Below are 18,651 nucleotides of genomic sequence, written 5' to 3'. Positions count from 1 at the left end.
CATGTAGGGCTCACTCTCCTTGGAACTTCAGAGGGACATTCTGTTCAGCTGGCTCGTCTTTGAAATCAGCATCTGGGGCAGCACTCCGGTCGGCCCACTTTCTCCAATGAGAGCCTCAGAGAGTGGCCAGAGAGCCCCAGAGCTGGCTTTTGCATTTATAAATTGCATGCTTTTGTTCCTTTGTTAAATTTTAATTTCAAATGAACTTTTTTTTTAAGTATAAGTATATCCCACATGATATTTGGGTCATACTTATACTAAAACATTGTTTGTCTGGAGTTCGGATTTAATTGGGTGTCCCGTATGTGATCTGGTTTCCATCTAACACAGGCCCTGGGGGCTGTCTGGCTGCTCTCTGGAGGGGAGCGCAGAGACCAGCCCTATTGCTTTAACATTTGCTCCCATGGACAGTGTGTCTGGACCATTGTTTGAACCGGTGGTTGCCATTTAAAGAAACAAAGCACTTCTGCTGTGAGTCCATTAGATGGCAGAATTCTTAAGGTTTTGTATTCTAAATCCAGCTGTAAGCAAGGGACAAAGTATCAGCTAGTTTGGCCCCAACAGCTCCTAATTCTAATGGAAATTTCTCAAGAGGGAGATGAGACTGGGGGGGAGGGGGCACTGGTCATTGATACTTGTCATTAATTCAGCAGATGTTTATTAAGGGTCTGTTGTCTCAAGGTCGCCTGGGTGGCTCAGACGGTTGAGCGTCTGCCTTTAGCTCCGTCGTGATCCCCAGGGTCCTGGGATCAAGTCCCTTGTTGGTCTCCCTACTCAACAGGGAGTCTGCCTCTCCCTCTGCCCCCCCCCCCACTTGCTCAGTCTCACGTGTGAACTCTCTCTCTCTCTCTCTCAAATAAATTAAATCTTTTTAGAAAGGGGGGGGTCTGTTGGCTCCAGATGCCACGCAGACAAGATGGACAGGGTCCCCACCCTCATGGACAGCACATTCTCGTTCAGGGAAGCAGAGAAAAAGCAAGTAACCACCTAAGGGAGTAAGACAGGCCAGGCACAGCTGAGACCCGAACCATCTGGATAGGGGACATTTGACGATGCGGGGTAGAACCTTCCAGGCCAAGGAGACAGGGGTACATCCAGCCGGTGTGGCTGGGCCAGAGCAAGGAAGGTGGAGGGCAACAGGATGAAGCGGAGCCGCTGGAGCTCATCCTCTTCCCCTGGGAAGACCGCAGCCCCCTCCGTGGTGGATACAGTTCATGATGGCAGGTGCACTGGGGTGAATCGTGTCCACGCTGAACCCCAGAATGTGGCCTTGTTTGGAAATAGGGTCATTGCGTTTGGAATCAGTTAAGATGAGGCCCTCCTGGAGTAGGGTGGGCCCTAACTCCGATGACTGGCGCCCTTATAAGAAGGCCATATGACAACATACAGGGAAGAGGCCACGTGTCGGGGGAGGCAGAGAATGGATGTGGCCACGAGGTTGGAAACACCTGCAGCCACCAGGAGCTGGAAGAGGCAGGGGGGTCATCCCCTGGAGCCTCCGGAGGGAGACGTCCCTGCCCACACCTGGATCTCAGACTTCTGCCCTCCAGAACTGAGAGAGGATCAACTTCTGATCTTTGAAGTGCCCCCCCTCCAGTTTGTGGTGCTCCGTTTGGGGAGCCCCAGGAAGCTAACATGGGGTGGGGGAGACGGGAACAAATGTCTTATTTGCCTGACACCCCAAGGAAAATCTGGGCCGCATCTGAAACGTGGGGAACTAGCCAGGGGGCTAAGTACCCAGGGAAAACCCACTTCCCAAGGATCAGAGAGGAACAAAAAACCACGGCGCCTTTCGAATTTGATGGGCCAAAGGTTGTCACACCCACGTGCCTCCTTCTTTATCTGGCGGATTTCATCTTGCTGCCTCCAGGGGGTTTGTGGTTATCGGGAAAACGGGGGCCTCTGCAACTAAAGCCCCCAGTTATTAAAGATCCCAGATAAATGCCTCTTCACAGCCACCGTCCCCGCCAGCAGCAGGGCTGCAGTCCGTTAAATTCCGTCTTAAATATTAATGTAAAAAAGATAATGCCTCCAGATAAGCCCCCGCTCGGTGGAGCACTGGGACAGCTGTGCCCTAGGCCTGGGCATCTTATCAGCTGAACTGGGCTCGCAGCTGGGAGAAGAGCTTTCCTGTTAACTTCCTCCACGGCTTCTTCACTTTCCTCAACTCTTGTGGTTTAAAAAAAGTGCATCAAATTTTTAAATCCGCACAGTGCCTGCAGAAGCTCCCCTTCCCACACCCACTGGGGGGTAGCGATGAGGGGGGTCCCAGAGATGTGGCCTCAGAGGCAGCAGCAGCTTCGGCCACGGGCTGGCTGGAGGCGTTCTGTTCCTCCCTGCCCCCCAGGGCACCAGGAATGGACCCCAAATCCCCTCGAGGTCCGCATGGCCCTCGCCTGCTCAGATTTCAGCTTAGGCCCCCTTACTCCCACTCAGGAGGCTCCTTCCTTCTGGACCTGGAAGACGCCAAGCTCATTCCCTCCCAAGGCCCTTGCACATTTTGGTCCCCCAGGTTTTCTCAGGGCTGGCTCCCTCCCGTCTATCACATCTTGGTCCTCGGGGAGACTTTCCCGAGCACCGGATCTAGTAAAGGCCTCCCAGACCATCCTCAATCCCACTGTCCTGTCCCGTTGTCATCCTCACACCCCCTGCTGGCCCTCTTACCTGCAGCCCCTATGAGCAGAGCCTTTGTTCCCAGCACCAAGAACATCCCAAGCCTCTGCAGGTATGGGCTGGACGGTGTTGAATGGTCTTGGCCCTAACCCCCTTTCCAGAATATTCCCCTGCAAATGTGTCTCGTCCCTGCTGCTTCCTAGACAACAGGACTGGAGGCAGCATCTGCACCTGTAATGCAGCCCAGACCAGGAGGGCGGGGGGGCCCTGGGCAGGGAGGCTTGGTCATCAGCTTCTGGGGGGGTCGGGGGGACTGGCCTGCGTGCCTACGAGCTCTGACCCTGGGCCATCGGCTCTTACCACGAGCCGGCACGATCACCAGGCAGTACTTGGTTTGTGGTCACGTTCACTGAGCAGACTCTACCTAGCTGCTCGGTTATTCACAGGAGATCCCTTGCAGCTGGGCCGTCAGAGAGGGCTTCCTGGAAGAGCTGAGAATCCAGGTGTGTCTCAGAGGACAGATGGGCAGGAGGATAGGTAGGCAGGAGGACAGGTGTGTCTCTGAGGACAGGTGGGCAGGACAGGTATGTCTCCAAGGGCGGGTGGGCAAGAGAGCTGTGTCTCCGAGGACGGGTGGGCAGGACAGGTGTGTCTCCGAGGACTGTGGGGGGGGTGGGCAGGACAGGTGTGTCTGTAAGGACATGTGGGCAGGACAGGTGTGTCTCCGAGGACGGGTGGGCAGGACAGGTGTGTCTCCGAGGAGGGGGGGGGGCAGGACAGGTGTGTCTATAAGGACAGGTGGGCAGGACAGCTGTGTCTCCAAGGACGAGTGGGCAGGACAGGTGTGTCTCCGAGGAGGGGGGGGGGGCAGGACAGGTGTGTCTATAAGGACAGGTGGGCAGGACAGCTGTGTCTCCAAGGACGAGTGGGCAGGACAGGTGTGTCTCCGAGGAGGGGGCGGCAGGACAGGTGTGTTTCTGAGGATGGGGGGCAGGACAGGTGTGTCTCCGAGGACAGCGGGCAATAGGAGAGGCAGGAGAGAAAGAGCAGAGACCAGAGAGGGATGGTGTGTGGACCAGTCTCAGAGGCTAAGCGGGGGATGAGTCCACCTTGTGAAAGGTCCTGTATCGCTTTCCGGCAGCTCCTTCAACGAAGTACGACAAATAGGGGCTTAAAACAACAGACACTGACCCTCTCACAGCTCTGGAGGCCCAAAGTCTGAAATCCAGGTGTGGGCAGGCCCGGTCCCCCCCTGAGAGCTCTAGAGGAAGAGCGCTCCCTCCCTGCCTCGTCCAGCTTCTGGGGGCTGCCAGCCAGCGCTGGCATCCCGTGGCTCACAGACGCGCTGCTGCAGTCTTGGCCTCCGGCTTCACATGGCTGTTTTCCCTCCGCGCCTGTCTGTCTGTCCCCAAGTCTCTCTCCTTATAAGGACGCCAGTCATCGGATTTAGGGCCCTCTACTCCAGTACCACCTCACCGTAACCTGACGACATCTACAAAGACCCTCCTTCCAAATAAGTTCCCAGTCACAGATAGAAGAGTCAGGACCTCAGCATGTCTTTTTGGGGGATGCATTTCCACCCACAACAGGTGCCAGAGCGAGGGTGAGTGCCCCGGGAGGAATTCCGGCTCCACACGGTACCTGTGTGACCTTGGGTGAGGCACCTGGCCTCCCTGTCTCAGTTCCCCATCTGGAAAGTGGAGACTGTAGGCACTTCCTCACGGAATTGTCCGGAGGGCTGTGTAAGACCGTGACGTAGCTCAGAGCTCTGGGCGTGGCCGCTGGTGGGAGAGAAGCTTGGTCTTGGAAGCAGTTGTACTGGGAGGTGTAGCCCACATCCGTCCGTGTGGACAAGGAGCAGGTGTGGCAGGGAGGGAGGGGGAAACAGGGAGGGAGGTGGCGAGACCAGCTGGTCATTCGGGAAAAGCTGCCCTGACACGAACAGGGGCTGGGAGGACAGCAGGCGTGGGGTGTCTCGTGGGTCTCCGTGGAGGGCTGACCAGGACCAGGGTGTCAGCAGACCAGCCCCCCTCCCGCATGGAGCAGGAGGGGCCACAGCAATCCGAACACCTCCACTGGGTTCTCTGTAACCGGTGTCTCCCCGGTCAGCCTGGCCTCAGAAATCAGGGGGCATGTCTGTTAGCAGTACAGATCCCCAGGCCTCCACCCTGAGATTTGGGGGGACCCACGCCCAAGAGGCTCTTCTTGAGCCTCCGAGGACGGGTGGGCAGGACAGCTGTGTCTCCAAGGACGAGTGGGCAGGACAGGTGTGTCTCCGAGGATGGGTGGGCAGGACAGTTGTGTCTCCAAGGACGGGTGGGCAGGACAGCTGTGTCTCCAAGGACGAGTGGGCAGGACAGGTGTGTAAGGATGAGCAAGGATGGGGACCAGGGGGGTGGGTTCTGCGTCATCCACCTGGAAAGGCAGGGGTCGGCACAGCCCGATCCAATCCACAGGCAGCACCAGGCAGTCCCGCGGGACGGACCCCCAGCCCTCACCCTTTAACCCGAGAGTCTGAGAGCAGGAGCTCCTCCATGGGAGGGGCCCCGACACACTGCTCACCTCCCAGCCTGCCGCCTCCGTGGATGAGGGCGGACCCAGCGTCCGCCTCCCTGCTCGACCTCTCTGTGCCGCAGCTTCCTCGAGTGTGAGCGGACCAGCACAGCGTCCACCTGGCGGGACGTGGTGGGACTCAGCTGCACCAGGAGCACCGTTTCAGTGTTAGCCGGTGTCTCAGAGGTGCTCCTGCAGGTGCCAGAAGCACTTCCTCAGGACACAGCATAGCTGCTCTGTCCCGGGCATCAGCTAAGAAGTGAAAGGAGCTGACTGGCACCAGTTAGCCTTTTTCCCCTTGTAGGGCTGTTAGCGCTGGACGTAACTGGGGTGTGAGGTCCGGAAGGAAGCCCCCGGGGGTCTTCGGCTCTTACCTACCAGACGACACCGCCTCCAGGAAGGCCACCAGTCTGGCACCTTTTGCTTAGAAATTTCAGAAGCAGGACCTCCCATCCACTGGAGAAGCCCCCAACTCATCAGCATCCACCCCACCCCTCTCCTGGGGCAGGAAGTCACCTTTGGGTGCAAAACATGCTCCATTCGGCACCGTCAGGGCAGCCTTGCTGGTACAGGGAGGCACCCTGGCCTCTGCAGGATGCAACTGCTCAACCTCACTCTTTTTTTTTTTTTAAGACTTATCTATCTTATTTGAGAGAGCAAGTGAGCATGAGCGGGAGGGGCAGAGGAAGAGGGAGCGAGAATCTTAAGCAGACTCCACACTTAGCGTGGAGCCTGATACGGGGCTTGATTTCACAGACCGTGAGATCAGGACCTGAGCAGAAACCAAGAGTGAGGCGCTTAACCAACTGAGCCACCCAGGCGCCCCTCATCCTCACTCTTGAGTGAATATTGCAGTCTGTGCTCTTAAAAGTTATTTTTAGAACTTCTACTCCAGGCCTCGAGGCTTCCATGGGCCTCACTCTGGATGATGGGGAGAGTGCCCGTCACCTCCCACTGTGAGCCTGTCCCCATCTTGGAGGAACGGGCCTGGCTGGGGCGAAGCTTTCCTGTCTCTCCTGCCCTCCCGGGGCAGGTGGGACACAGGCTGGATCCCAGGTGGCTGAGCCGGAAGCTTCTCTTCCAAGAAGCTCTCTGTAGTGGCATTCTGTGGACAGAGAGGAGAGCTTTTAATTGGGGTGGCCACGCCTCTAATGAGTCATAGCAGGAACTAGCTGTTCTAACAATAGCAGGTACTAGAGAGTCAGAAAACCCCCCAAAAAACTGTTCCGTGTCAAAATCCACCAGCCACACTCGATGCTTCTGCTCAAAGCCCATTTCAAGTCGACCAGTGCAGGTCTAGAATTCACCCTCCTCACCTAAACACGTTCCAAAGGAGTGGCCCTTTCGAGATGACCTTTCATCATGGCAAGTTCTGGTCAAGGGTTTAAGCTTCCAGCTTTTCCACTCTTGTCTAATTCTTGTGACCTCCTAAGAGTATTGCAAGTCATGACCCCTGTTTTAAGGCAAGTGAAAAGTTACGGACTCTGGCCAGCTTTTAAACACCCACCTGCCCATCTTCTCCCCATGACAGTTCTGTGCTGAGAACAGCATCTCTTTGTCCTGGACTTCCCCGGGGAGTTCTGAGGTCAAATATTCACGTCCACCGTTTCCATGATACATTACAGTGGGATGGAGCGAGGGCTGGGGTTCTAGCACAGGACCTGCTCAGTCCTACCAACATCTGGAAGGGGTGCTCCTTGCCAAGCGGAACCAGCAAGTGGCTCCTAGCACGCTGGTGTATCGCTGGGTAGAGCGTAGTTGGTGGCACCTGGAGAAGGGACAGGTTCCTGGTGCTTGGGGGACTGGCTGCGTGTGTTTCTGAGGTGATATCAGAGGGTAAGGAGGATTTCCAAGGCAGAGAAACAGGAAGGGTGCTCCCACAGGGAACAGCAAGAATAAGGCCCAGAGGCTTTTGAAGCAGATGACATTTTTTTGGGGGGGGCAACAGCTTTATTGAAATATAATTCGTATACCATACATATGTTTAAAGTGTATAATTCAATGATTTTAGTATGTTCATAGAGTTGAACAAAAATCACCACAATTTTAGAACATTTTAATCTCTCCAAAAAGGAACCCTATACCCACATGAGTTATCACTCCCCGCAACTCCTGATAACCATGAAGCTACTTACTGTCTGAGTGGATTTGCCTATTTTGAACTTTTCATGTAAACAGAATCATAGAACATGTGGCCTTTTGTGACTGGCTTGTCTCACTTAGCATAACATTTTCAAGGTTTATCCATGTTGGAGCATGTGTTGGTGCTTCATTCCTTCGTATGGCTAAATAACATTCTGTTGTATAGATGGACCGCATTTTGTTTATCCATTCATCAACGGATGGACATTTTGGTTGTTTCCACTTTGGGGTTATGATGAATAATGCTGCTATGGACATTTGTGTTCAAGTTTTTTGTGTGGGCCTATGTTTTCGGTTCTCTGGGCACATACCTAGGAGTGGAATTGCTGGGTTGTATGGTGAGGCAGATGATATTTGACACACTATGGTGACTAAGTCTTTGTGAATGTCACTTAACCTGGAGCTGCTTAAAGCACACCATCTGAGGGACCCCTGAGGAACAGTAAGATGCCAGATCTGATAGTTTGCCAGAGCACAGAGAAATGAAATATATAAGGAAAAATGAAGTAGGAGATTTCCACATCCCCTAGAGCAGGTGCACAGCACCACTAGAAGCTCTTGATAAAAACACAACTTCCCAGGCCCAGCCCCAGAGCTGCTGATTCAGTCGGTCAGCATGAGACCCAGGAATCTGCATTTGTAACAAGTTCCCCTGGCATCCGGTTCAGGTACAGGTAGTTGAGCAGCTTTTCCCTAGACCATTAGCTCATGAGCCCTGGAAGGAGTGGAGGCAGAGTCTTTGCCCTCTGCAGCCTCTTTGGCAGGCCTGTGGGCTTCCTAAAGGCCAGGGCCCAACTTGAGGAAGGGCTCAGCTGCTGAGTAGGGTCAACCCTGCAGGCTGCCCTTCCACCTTCCCAGCCCTTGCCACTCAAGAGGGTCAGGGAGGGCCAGGCAGGCCTGTGGCTGATGTGGGCAGGTAAATGAAGAAGGTAGAGCTGGACCTCTGGGACCTGAGGGGGCCCCTACTGGCCTCTGAAGGTGGTATCTGTGACCCGCCAGGGCTGCCTTGGCAAAGGCCCCAGCTCTGTCCCTGGGTCTGGGTATCATCCTCAGGGGGTGTCTCCTGCTGCTGCATCAGGCCTGGGGAGGACAAAAGGGGTACAGTTACCGGTGAAGAGATGGGGGTAGAGTAGGCCTGTACTGAATCCCACCTCCAAAAATCCTTCATGCTTCAGGATCATGGGAGTACATACCATTTGTGATCTGACCATGCTCTGTCATCTACATAGGACACAGAGAACACTGAGGCTCAGAGAGGAAGTCACTTGCCCTAGGCTGTGCAGCTCAGGAGCAGGGAGGCCGGGACAGGAACAAGATTTCATTCTTAACATCCGTGTCAAAAAGGCAGGGCCAGGGCTGAGAACAAGTTCAGGCACCATTCGTCATGAACATCTTTGGGTGGATTCTTCTCTGGGTCCTGTCAGAGCAGAGGGTAGACAGCCAGCTGGTGTGGAAGGGCCCTGGGGGTCCAAGCTGGGGGAGAGAGCATCTTCTCAGACCACACCCCTTATTTTGTCAGTGGAGGCCCAGAGAGGGCAAGCCCCCTGCCTGTGATCACACAGCAAATTAGCAGCAGAGCCTGAACAAGACCTCAACCACCTGCTCTCTTCCTCTCTTTCACTGCCCCTCCCGCATGGCAAGAAAGAACCCAAAGAGCAGTTTGGCCAGGGCAGTAGGGGCATCTCCTGGGGTTTGAGGACACCTCGTGAGCTTTGTTCCAGGAGGAGAGCCTCGCTCCCACCTTCATCCTGAACCCATGAGTGTGGGAAAGGAGGATGGGGTAACGGAGAGGTGTCTGTCTTCATCCATTCATTCACGCATTCATTCCAGAAGTATTTACTGAGAGTCTGCTGTGAGCTAAGGACCGTGGAGTGCTAAAACTTCTCAGGTCTCTGGTCCACGACCCCCAGCTCTCTCTGCTCAGGTCATCTGCATTATATCATCTGGACAGAGGAGTCTTTTCTCCACATTTCGGAAGATTTGGCTTCTCCCTGCACCAAACCCTAGTGGAAGCCCCACTTTTCTGGGTGCGAACCCCAAGCAGCTAGAGCTGGCCTCGGCCGGCTGCCTGCAAGCTCAGCAGTCCTCCCGGCTTCAGCGCCTGCCTGTCTGAGTGCCGGCTGTCAGCCTGGAGCAGCCAGGGCCGGCCTCCCGGGGATCTGCCAGGGCAGGCGGCTGTGCATCCCGTGTCATTAATAATGAATCGCTAGATGCCTCCTGCACTTCTCACCGGTCACCTAATTTACTTGGTGGGAGCCCCAACAGCCCGTGGTGTGCAGAGCCGGGAGTTGATCTCTGGGAAGCCTGGAAAAGCAGCTGCTCCCCGAAACCCCCCCGGCAGCAGCCTGCTTAGCCCCCAGGCTGCCACCCTGATGGGAGGCGCCCTCCCTTCTCCCTCGGAGGACAGCGATGTCACGCGGAGGTCAGGAGTAAACTGGCAGCCAGTCACCGGGGGGCCGCGTCCGGCACGGCTGGGGGCTCGGACAGCCTGAGCCAGGCCAGGGTGAGGGCAAGGGAAGGACCTGCGGAGCCAAGAAAGATGTGAGGGGAGAGGAAATGGCTCCCCCCTCCCCACCTGGATTTCCGGGTTCCCTCTGATGAGATCTTTCCTAGCTGGATTCTGGACATTTGATCGCCTTCCCTCGGACACCGCGCAGGATTTTTCTGTCGTTGCTTTGGGAAATCCTCACTCCTGAAGGAACACCTCGCAGCTTCCTGGCTTTCTGGGATAAGGTCTTAACCTGGGAGAAGGAAGGCTTCTAGAGGCCTGGAAGGAGGGGGACGCAGCCAGGAGCGGGGCCCCCGGCCTCGGCATGCAGGTGTCCTTCGTGTGCTCAGAGCACAGCCTCAAGGGCCGGGGCCCCGAGGAGCGGCTGGGCCGTCCGGCGGCCAGCAGCCCCAGCCTGGGCTCCCGTGGCCGCTTCCGCGCCGTGGCCATGGTGGCCCGGAGCCTGGGACACCTGTCCACGCAGAGCCTCCCGTGCACCGGTGACAACAGTGTGAAACAGCCTGGGATGGAATATAGGTATGGGCCCCGGGGGTGCTTCGTGGGCTTAAGGCTGCCCCCCCATCACCCCCGTCAGAGAGAGCCAGGAAAATCTGCAAATCCGTTGTCAGTTGTGGGCACTTGGCGTACTGAGAAGCTGGGGCGGGGGCCGGGGTGGGGGGGCTCCTAGCACTGTGTAGACTGGGTGAGAAATACCATCGCGGCTCAGGGTCAGCCCCAAGCTTCTTTCTTCACCACCGCTGAGAGGAAGGCCGGGGCAGGGGGGCGGGAAGGTGCTGAGGGCTTCTCTTCCTTCTGCCCATTTGTTTCCTTTGACAGGGGCGGGGGGGCGGTAACAATAACAAAGCCTCCCACGGAGGACCCTGTGATCCTTTCTCTTTCTGGGAACACCCCCGACACTGGCCACAGGCGTCCTGCCCTCCTTGCCCTCCCCAGAGCACACAGGGCCCCAGAAGATGCCCTGTGGGTGGTCTTTGCGGTTAGGGCATCATGACAGGTGTTGGTTTGATATTCAGGGACCATTGGGTGAACCACGCGATGAAATTAATTTTCCCTGCCGGACCTGAGCTAGACCCCAGGCCCAGGTTCCTCCACGGGCGGGACTACCACTCCGCAGGGCACAGAGCAGTATCTGGACTTCCCTGCCGGTGGCTTAGCCCCGGCTGTCCTGTGTACCTCTGCCTGGGCTCAGCCCACCACCTGGCTCCAGGCTCTCTCACCATGGCTTGTATGTGGAGAGGGTGTCAGGGGCAGGGACCTTCCTCCCGCTCCTTGCATATCCCTTGCTCCACCCTGGGCCTTGCTCAGATGCTCGGCGGATGCACCCAGGTGGAAGAGGAGTGTCGAAGCTTTGTACAAAAGACCTTTGGGGGCAGGGTCGTAGGGCACCTGGCTTGGGGGTCTGGCCTTTCTTAGCCCTTCGCCCTTTCTAGAATGGGGAAATGATGTTTTTACAACAAACAATCTGTATCAGTTGGACCCAAAGAGTCACATAGGCTCAGAAAGAGCCACAGAAGATTCTAGGTAAGGGGAGACAGTAAGGGGAGATGCTCATTAGGCTAGGGGCTTTGCAGATTCCCTGTATTTGAGCACAGTGTCTGGGTTTCTAGCTGGTGGTGCAGCCAACTTGAGAAGTATTGAGAGAATCACTCCTGACAACCGAAATGTAGAGCTCATACCTCCCCCAAACCAATGCCTGAGGTGGGACCCACGTGAAAGAACCGTGTGGAGTCCCGTGCCTCCTGGAGATGAATTTTGGAATAACTCTGAAGTCCTTCTGCCTCTCTGCCCATATCCCCTCCTTACCCGGGTCCTTGGGGGCATTTGATATTCTTTTATGAGCCTCTGGAGGAAAAGCTTGTGTTCCCACCCTCTAAGCTCAGTGAGGACAATCCAGAATGGACTTCTCTAGTCTAGAAGCCCTGCTGGCTTATATCTTTTATTAAGTGGGGATTAAAAGCTAAGAGTAAACACACTATGTATTTCGAGTTAGATACCTGTTACCTGCTGCTACTTTTAAGTCAGTCCTGGGATCATTAAAGGAGTTAATATAAGTGAGACCATTTCTAAAAACGTGAAGTGCTATGTAAATGGAAAATACGGGTATTAACATGATTTCCTGCTGAAGATCCTATGATCCCTTCAGGAGTAAATCTCGAAGAGCCTGGGTGCTTGAGATTACTGTGTGTGCGTGTGTGTGCATGTGTGTGTGTGCGTGTGGGTCTGCCCATGGGCACACGTGTGCCTATATTTGCACGTACATCTGTGCACTTGTTTGTGCAAGAGGCAGGGAGGGTGAGACAGACGGTAAGGGGAGATGCTTATTAGGCTAGGGGGTTTGCAGTCTGAGGAGCTGGGTTCAGATCCCAGCCCCAGCACTTCCTAACTAGGGGACCCCCATCTGTCCTTACATGTGGCCTGCTGAACTTTTCTCGACAGTGTGGGGGGAGGAAGGAGGGTTTATACACCTGCAGGAAGTGTAGTTTCATAGAGGCTGAAGTGGGAACCAGAATCCCAACCACTGGGTGCCCTTGGTAAGCACAGACTACCTGCCTTATAGGAAGGTACCTGCCCCACAGGGCTGCTCCATCGTGACTGTTCCAGGGCCACAGCTAGGATGCAGATGGGGGCCATAGGGGGCTTGATTGCTCTTTACCCCCCCACTCTGACCACCTCCTTAGGAAGCTGGCCAGGAGGCAGCCTCCAGCCACACCCTTTGGTGTTAAGGGAACTAAAAGTGGGTGGCCAGAGTACCACATTCTTGCTGGAGGGCCAAAGAGGGCCTCAATATGGGGGAAGCACGATGCCAAGCCCTGTGAATCAGGGGAGGGGCCAGCATTCAGCCCCAAGGGCCTCTCACCCCCCGTTTACCCAGCAAACACCCCTGAGACCTTGCTGATGTCAGCTACAATCTGGGGATGAAGACCTAGAAGCCCAGGCCTGTCCATAGGGAGCCTGGAGTCTGGGAGCGGGACAGACCTGTCAAGAGGTCATCACCCCACCAATTTAACAGCTGACCAGAAAACACCCTGGCTCCCACATCCATCACACCAGCTCATTAAGGCCACGTTGCTGTCTGTCACAGGCTCAAAGTGTTGTCCTCCACCCGCATGGCTGAACTGAAAGGCCTCGGACTCTTTTTAAAGGACCTGTAATCCCCCGAGTCTGAGGTGCAATATCAAGGGGCGCGGAGCGATCGGTTCCCTCCTCCGGCAGAGGTTAAACCCATGAATCCTCATTAGCATTTTTCCAGACCACAGGAGAGACATAAGGCAAATCAATGGAGACTAACATTATTTGGGTTTAGGGATTTAGCCAACTCTTTTATCAGTATGTCGACTTTTAATTAGGGGAGAAAAATCTGTCGGAAACGATGTTCGAGTCTTGGGAGTTTCAAGGGGCAACGTGTCCCCAGCCCCTGGTCCAGACGAGGAAGAGATTTGTGGCACTCCCCACCCCCCGTGAACAGCCGTATTTATGTAGCTTTTAGCCCGGAGACACCCTGTCCCTTCTCATTCCTTCTCCCGAGGCCTGGCAGTGGATGGCAGACCTAATACCGTCATTTTATCGGGGAGACAACTTGAGCGGGGTAATTACAGCATCACGTGGTGTCCTAGTTTCGTTAAATTATTCCTGTGGGCAGTGGGTGGAGAAGCAGCTGGAGAGCCGAACGCCCTGGGTCCCAGCCCATTCTGGTGGACAAGGGGTGGCAGGCACCCCTTACAGCCACAGACCCAGGCGGGCTCTGCCCAGTGTTCTGGGCTCTCGTCTGTCTCTTGCTAAAGCCGCTCGCCCCCCTGAACACGCAGCACGTTCAGGCATCTGGTTCCACGCTGGTAAAGGGAACTTCAGGAGGACATACCTAAAACTTAGTCATCCACTTCCTGGCCAGGAAACTGCTCCCCGTGGTCACAAGTGGGAGTTAGTTTTGCAGAGTCAGGAGCTCAGCCTCCCTTCCAGCACCTGGATTTATCGAGACCAGGTGCCCGAGGCCCTGTGAGCGCCCGTGCATTGCAAACAGGGTTCTCAGGGTTTTCATGTCCTGCACATTTCCAGGGAAGGGGTCCACAGCCTTTATCGGTTTCTCAAAGGGTCTGTGACCCCCAAACAGTTAAGAACCACTGATCAGAATCTTCCATCCCTTTTGCTTCCTTCCCAGACTGCTTGTAAGCAATGCCACAGGTCATTTCTAGCTAGCGTGGGGAAAATTATCTGCACTGTTAAATAGGCCTGGCCCGATGCATGGTCTATAGATGATGCAGGTGTGCCTTTCTTCCTTTTTTTAAAAAAATGACTGTTTAATTCCAGTTTATGTATAGACAACAAAACAAAAATTAACTTTCTGCTTAGAAGCAACATCAATTCAAACATGATTTGAAGGACATAAGAAAACCTTTAAGTCATGTCTTTGACTACTCAGCCCTTAAATTTTGTACATATTATATTTTAACTCTCTCATAGCAAATCTGAAGCTAAATCAGGAATATTCTAAGTATTTTCCCAGAGGCTTATGGACATGCGATAGCATTATGTGCATTTACAACGTGATAACATAACACCTTCCTTTCTGACAACCACAAAATTTGCTCCGGGTCAGAACATACGAGCCGTGCTGAGGGCATCATCAGATTACTTCACTGATTTATAGGGGAGAAGAACAGGGGAGACTTCAGTTTTTTAACACAGTAACTCTCAAAGCTCTTTGGTTTGTCCATGGCTTCTCACGTGAGGGAAAAGGCAGGGTCAGTCAGTGTTCTGTGATGCCCCAGGCACATGTTATCTGGTTTCATCCTTGTGGCCAGCCCTGTGAGCCCATTCTGCAGAGGGGCACACTGAGGCAGCCCGGGGGCACACAGCCAGGGTTTGAGAGCCTCTGGCTTCAGAGGCTTCAGAGCCTCTACTCGATCTGCTCCCCTCCCTGACAGATACCAGTTGCTATTCTGAACCTATGCAGGGAAAAGCCCAGCACTCTCAGCAGGAACAGTGGGCTGGCAGCTGGGCCGGTTTTAATGGGAAATTGGAGAAGAAACCTGGACATTCTAGAACTACTTTAAATTTGGTGACTCAAACCGTTTACAAGTTTGTTATATCCCCACCCCACCCCCCACGACCGCCTGTGATATGGGCAGGGTCCTGGGGTCTGGGAACCAGGAAACTGAGGCTTCAGAGTGTCCGAGGGAGCCAGGTTTGGGTAGAGAAATGAGGACACAGGGAAAAGCTGGAGCCCTCAGGGAAGGAGGCTGGGGTTCACCCTCTGAGTCTGTCACAACTCTCTGACTTCCCACTGCCTGGCAGGATGTCGCACCCCGGGGTGGTCCCAGGACCGGGTTGCCGGCAGCGGGGTTCCTCCGAGGGTAGTGGACTCCCAGCCTACCCTGGGCCACTTCACCATGTGAGCAGCTCACGTCCTGTGTCCCCCGTGAATGGGGAAAGGGACACACCATCGTGGTGGGGTGCATGCTTGCAGAGCTGACTGCCTAGGTGGAATCCTGACTTCTCTGCTCCCAGGCAGGTCCCATGTACTCTTTTTTTTTTTTTTTTAAGATTTTATTTATTTATTCATGATAGACAGAGAGAGAGAGAGAGAAACAGAGGGAGAAGCAGGCTCCCAAGGAGCAGGGAGCCCGATGCGGGACTCGATCCCAGGACCCTGGGACCATGACCTGAGCCGAAGGCAGACGCTCAACCATCTGAGCCACCCAGGCGCCCGGTCCCTTATGTACTCTTATGTAAAATGGGAATATCAGGAAAAGGAAGGCACCTGACCCACAGAGCTGTGGGAGATTGAAGACATGATGCTTGAGGACCATCCGGCCTGCGGTTGCCCCTGCAGGCCCCCGGCCAGCCTGTGCCAGGACAAACAGGCCAGGACAGACGGGCATCCCAGTCCTCAGCAGAGCCCTGCCACCCACCATGACCTCCTAAGGACATTAGTGATGACCTGTGGCCCCTTCATGTATAGACCTTGGGATCTTCATCTGGCAGGTACCTCAGCAGGCCCGTGATGGCCGTACCACAAGGCCGCCATCCGCCCATTCCACTACTCTCTTTCGAGGTGGCTCTCCGGGCCCCGCCGTGCTCACCAGTGTGGCCCAGCCACGTAGCCGTGCCCTGGTGTGGGTATGGCAGGCAGGGGGAACGGACAGTTGGCTCTTTATGCCTAGGGGCATGTGAGCCACAGGCCTCTCTCCAGAGGACCCCTTGCCTTCAGAGTCTCAAAAGATACATTGACTAGAGTGGGGGGTTCAAGCTTGGGGCTGGCCTTTGGGAACAGTTGGGCAGGGGGGGCCATGCCTGGCCGGCAGGTCCTGTCCTAATCACTGAGAACTCACACCAAGTTTGTTTTCCAGGAACTTGGGCAAGTCGGGACTGCGGGTCTCCTGTCTGGGGCTTGGTGAGTATAGGGGCCCCCTTGGTCCAGAGCCACCCAAGGAGGCAGGGGCTTTGGGAGGGCTGAAGGGGCCAGCCCTGGGGGTGAGGGGATGGAAGCAGGATTGGAGGGATGGCAACCAGGAGAGGAATGGGGGAGGGGAGGGGAGTCCCAGGGGCCCTGTGCACACACAGACACCTGCCTCACAACAGAAAATCAGAGAAGCACCCTGGCCCCAGGTGTGTCTGGAGAGCATCTTCTCTCCTTACAAGACTGAGTCCTCATAGAGGGCAGTCAGATTTTGCCCTTTTATCTAGACTTTCCCCAGATGTGAGCTCTGTTCTCAGCATACACTGTCCCTCCACCTCCATGGTACCTACAGTATGCTCCCGACACAGCCCTCAACCCTCAACCCACACACGCGCACACACACACACACACACACACGCCCAGCAAGTGTGAGGGCATCGCTATCAGACCTGGCCCGTTTTCAAGGAGGCATCCCTCATCCCGCTGCCTAGGGCAGGTCATGAGAATAGGAGCTGATCGGCTTGAGCCCCAACAAGCATTGCAAACACCTGCAGCCCTTCCTGTCCTCCGGTTTGGTGTCCCCAAGAGAGGGAGACATGCCCTGAAGGCCAAGTGTCCCAACATGCCGAGGACGTGCTCACCGCAGAGCAGAGTGGCATGCTGGGCTGTGGCTGCCCCCCAGGCCCTGCAGCCTGAGGACAAAGCACCCTGTGGGGGGGGGCAAGCTCCCTGGAGAAGTTCTCTGACTTGAGCCCATGTGTCTCCTTCCAGGAACATGGGTGACCTTCGGAGGCCAGATCACCGATGAGGTAAGGTGGGGCTCCCACAGGCCCCAAGTCCCAGCAAAGGCTAGCCACGGCGGGCACCTGTAGGGTCCACCACATGAACCATGGGCCCGTGCTCACGGTGGCCACCGCAGCCTCCCTCATGCCGCTCCTCAAGGGTGCCGTGGCCCTCTGGGGCAGCGGGAAGGGTAAGGGGGGAGCCATGGCAGGGCTAAAAGATGCCAAATCTGGTGCCTGCACTTCGCAGCTGGGTGCCTTGGGGCGCCCGTGAGTCCCCAAAAGGCCCAGAAACTCAAGTTCCTCATCTGTACAACGCTTAGACCCTCGCTAGCCAGGAAAATCCAGGGAGGCCATCGTTTCCAAATCACACAGCCCCGTGTCTTTCTAAACTGCTCTGACAGAGTACCCCCACATGGATATGAAACTTCAGTACGCGTCTGCTGAGGTCATTTAGGATGCAGATTCTGCAAATTTTGCTGCAAGCTGAAGATTCTGAGTCGCTTTACATTTTACCCAGCCCCTAGCTGCTCCTTTCCCATAGCTGTCGTTTACCCTGTGCGTTCGCTGGGGTTCCTCTTTTCACACGCCGGGCGGTGTCGTCAGCGTCTGTGGGCCAGGGTGCACTTCTGGGCAGCGAGTGATTATCTGGGAAGGGAGAGCAGGGACATTTGCTCCAAGAGCTCTGGACATCTGCACACGAAGCTGTCCTCACGTCTGCCCTACTTACTCTCGGAAAGGTTGCATTTAAAAATTAATAAGTGCGTTCATCTGAGACCTTGTTAGCTGTGATTGCTCAGTTAGTTTTCAAAGGAAAAGCTTTGCTTCTGTCAAAATCTAAATGTATTTAATTTGTGCTTTTGTCCCCTTTTCCTTTAATGACAGTAGCTGGTTGTAGAACGCCTTGCCCTTGTTCTGAGGTTCTGACTCTGGACTATCTCAGGAGAAAGGAGTTTTTGAGGTGCAGGAAATTGCTTTGCCTTTAGCCACCAAACTGGTTGCAAGCACTTGGCGCAGAAGGTTGGAGCCCCGGAGCCCTTTGTGGTTCACCCAAAATCACTAGTGTCCAACTCACCTGTTTCCCTTTCGCTGTGGGGAGGAATGACTTCATTTCCAAATCGCATTCGCTACCGTATGTGTGATGCCCTTTCGAGAAAGACACAGAGAAGTGGCTGGATGGTAACCATCCACCTTAGGTGATTTTTTTCACCAATAGATCCATTGCACCCAAAGAGTATTGATTAATGACCCAGTGGTGGCCCTGGTAGCTCCAGCCTCTGCCATGTCTCCATCATGTAGACAGTGACACGTATGAAGATACTAGAAGTTATTTCCAGATGACACAAAGCTGGGAGGACAGCAGATACAATAGATGACAGACTCGGGGTTCTCAAAGGTCCTGGCAGGTGAAAATGATTGAGCGAAGGAGCAAGCAGAATTTTCGTATTAAATCCTACAGTCAGCGTCCAAAAAAAAGGGGCCCACCTCGCCACGGTTCAGATGAAGAACAGCCACATTTTATTCTTTAGCTGGCTGCCTGCCCTGTCCAAGCCAGCAGGCTTGGAACTACGGGGAATCCAGGACCATCCCGGGACCACAGAGGAACATATGTGCCGCCCCAAAGTGGGGAGGCCACGAGCCGCCTGGGCATTCCA

General features: G+C 55.0%; 1 protein-coding gene across 3 annotated transcripts in view; it reads left to right on the top strand.

Annotated features, from left to right (window-relative positions):
- Window positions 1-18,651, top strand: part of KCNAB2 (potassium voltage-gated channel subfamily A regulatory beta subunit 2) — an 84,993-nt gene that overhangs the window by 43,094 nt on the left and 23,248 nt on the right. For all 3 annotated transcript variants that reach the window (XM_045898838.2, XM_045898839.2, XM_045898836.3), the window contains 2 exons: window positions 16,165-16,208; window positions 16,986-17,023. In XM_045898838.2, the coding sequence (XP_045754794.1) occupies window positions 16,165-16,208; window positions 16,986-17,023 (82 nt within the window). The remainder of the gene's footprint in view (window positions 1-16,164; window positions 16,209-16,985; window positions 17,024-18,651) is intronic.

This window comes from Mirounga angustirostris, unplaced genomic scaffold, assembly GCF_029215605.1.
Source record: "Mirounga angustirostris isolate CCGP_5_RB_7025 unplaced genomic scaffold, mMirAng1.0.hap1 SCAF_4, whole genome shotgun sequence".
NCBI lineage: Eukaryota > Metazoa > Chordata > Mammalia > Carnivora > Phocidae > Mirounga > Mirounga angustirostris.
This window is presented reverse-complemented; position numbering and strand designations above follow the sequence as displayed.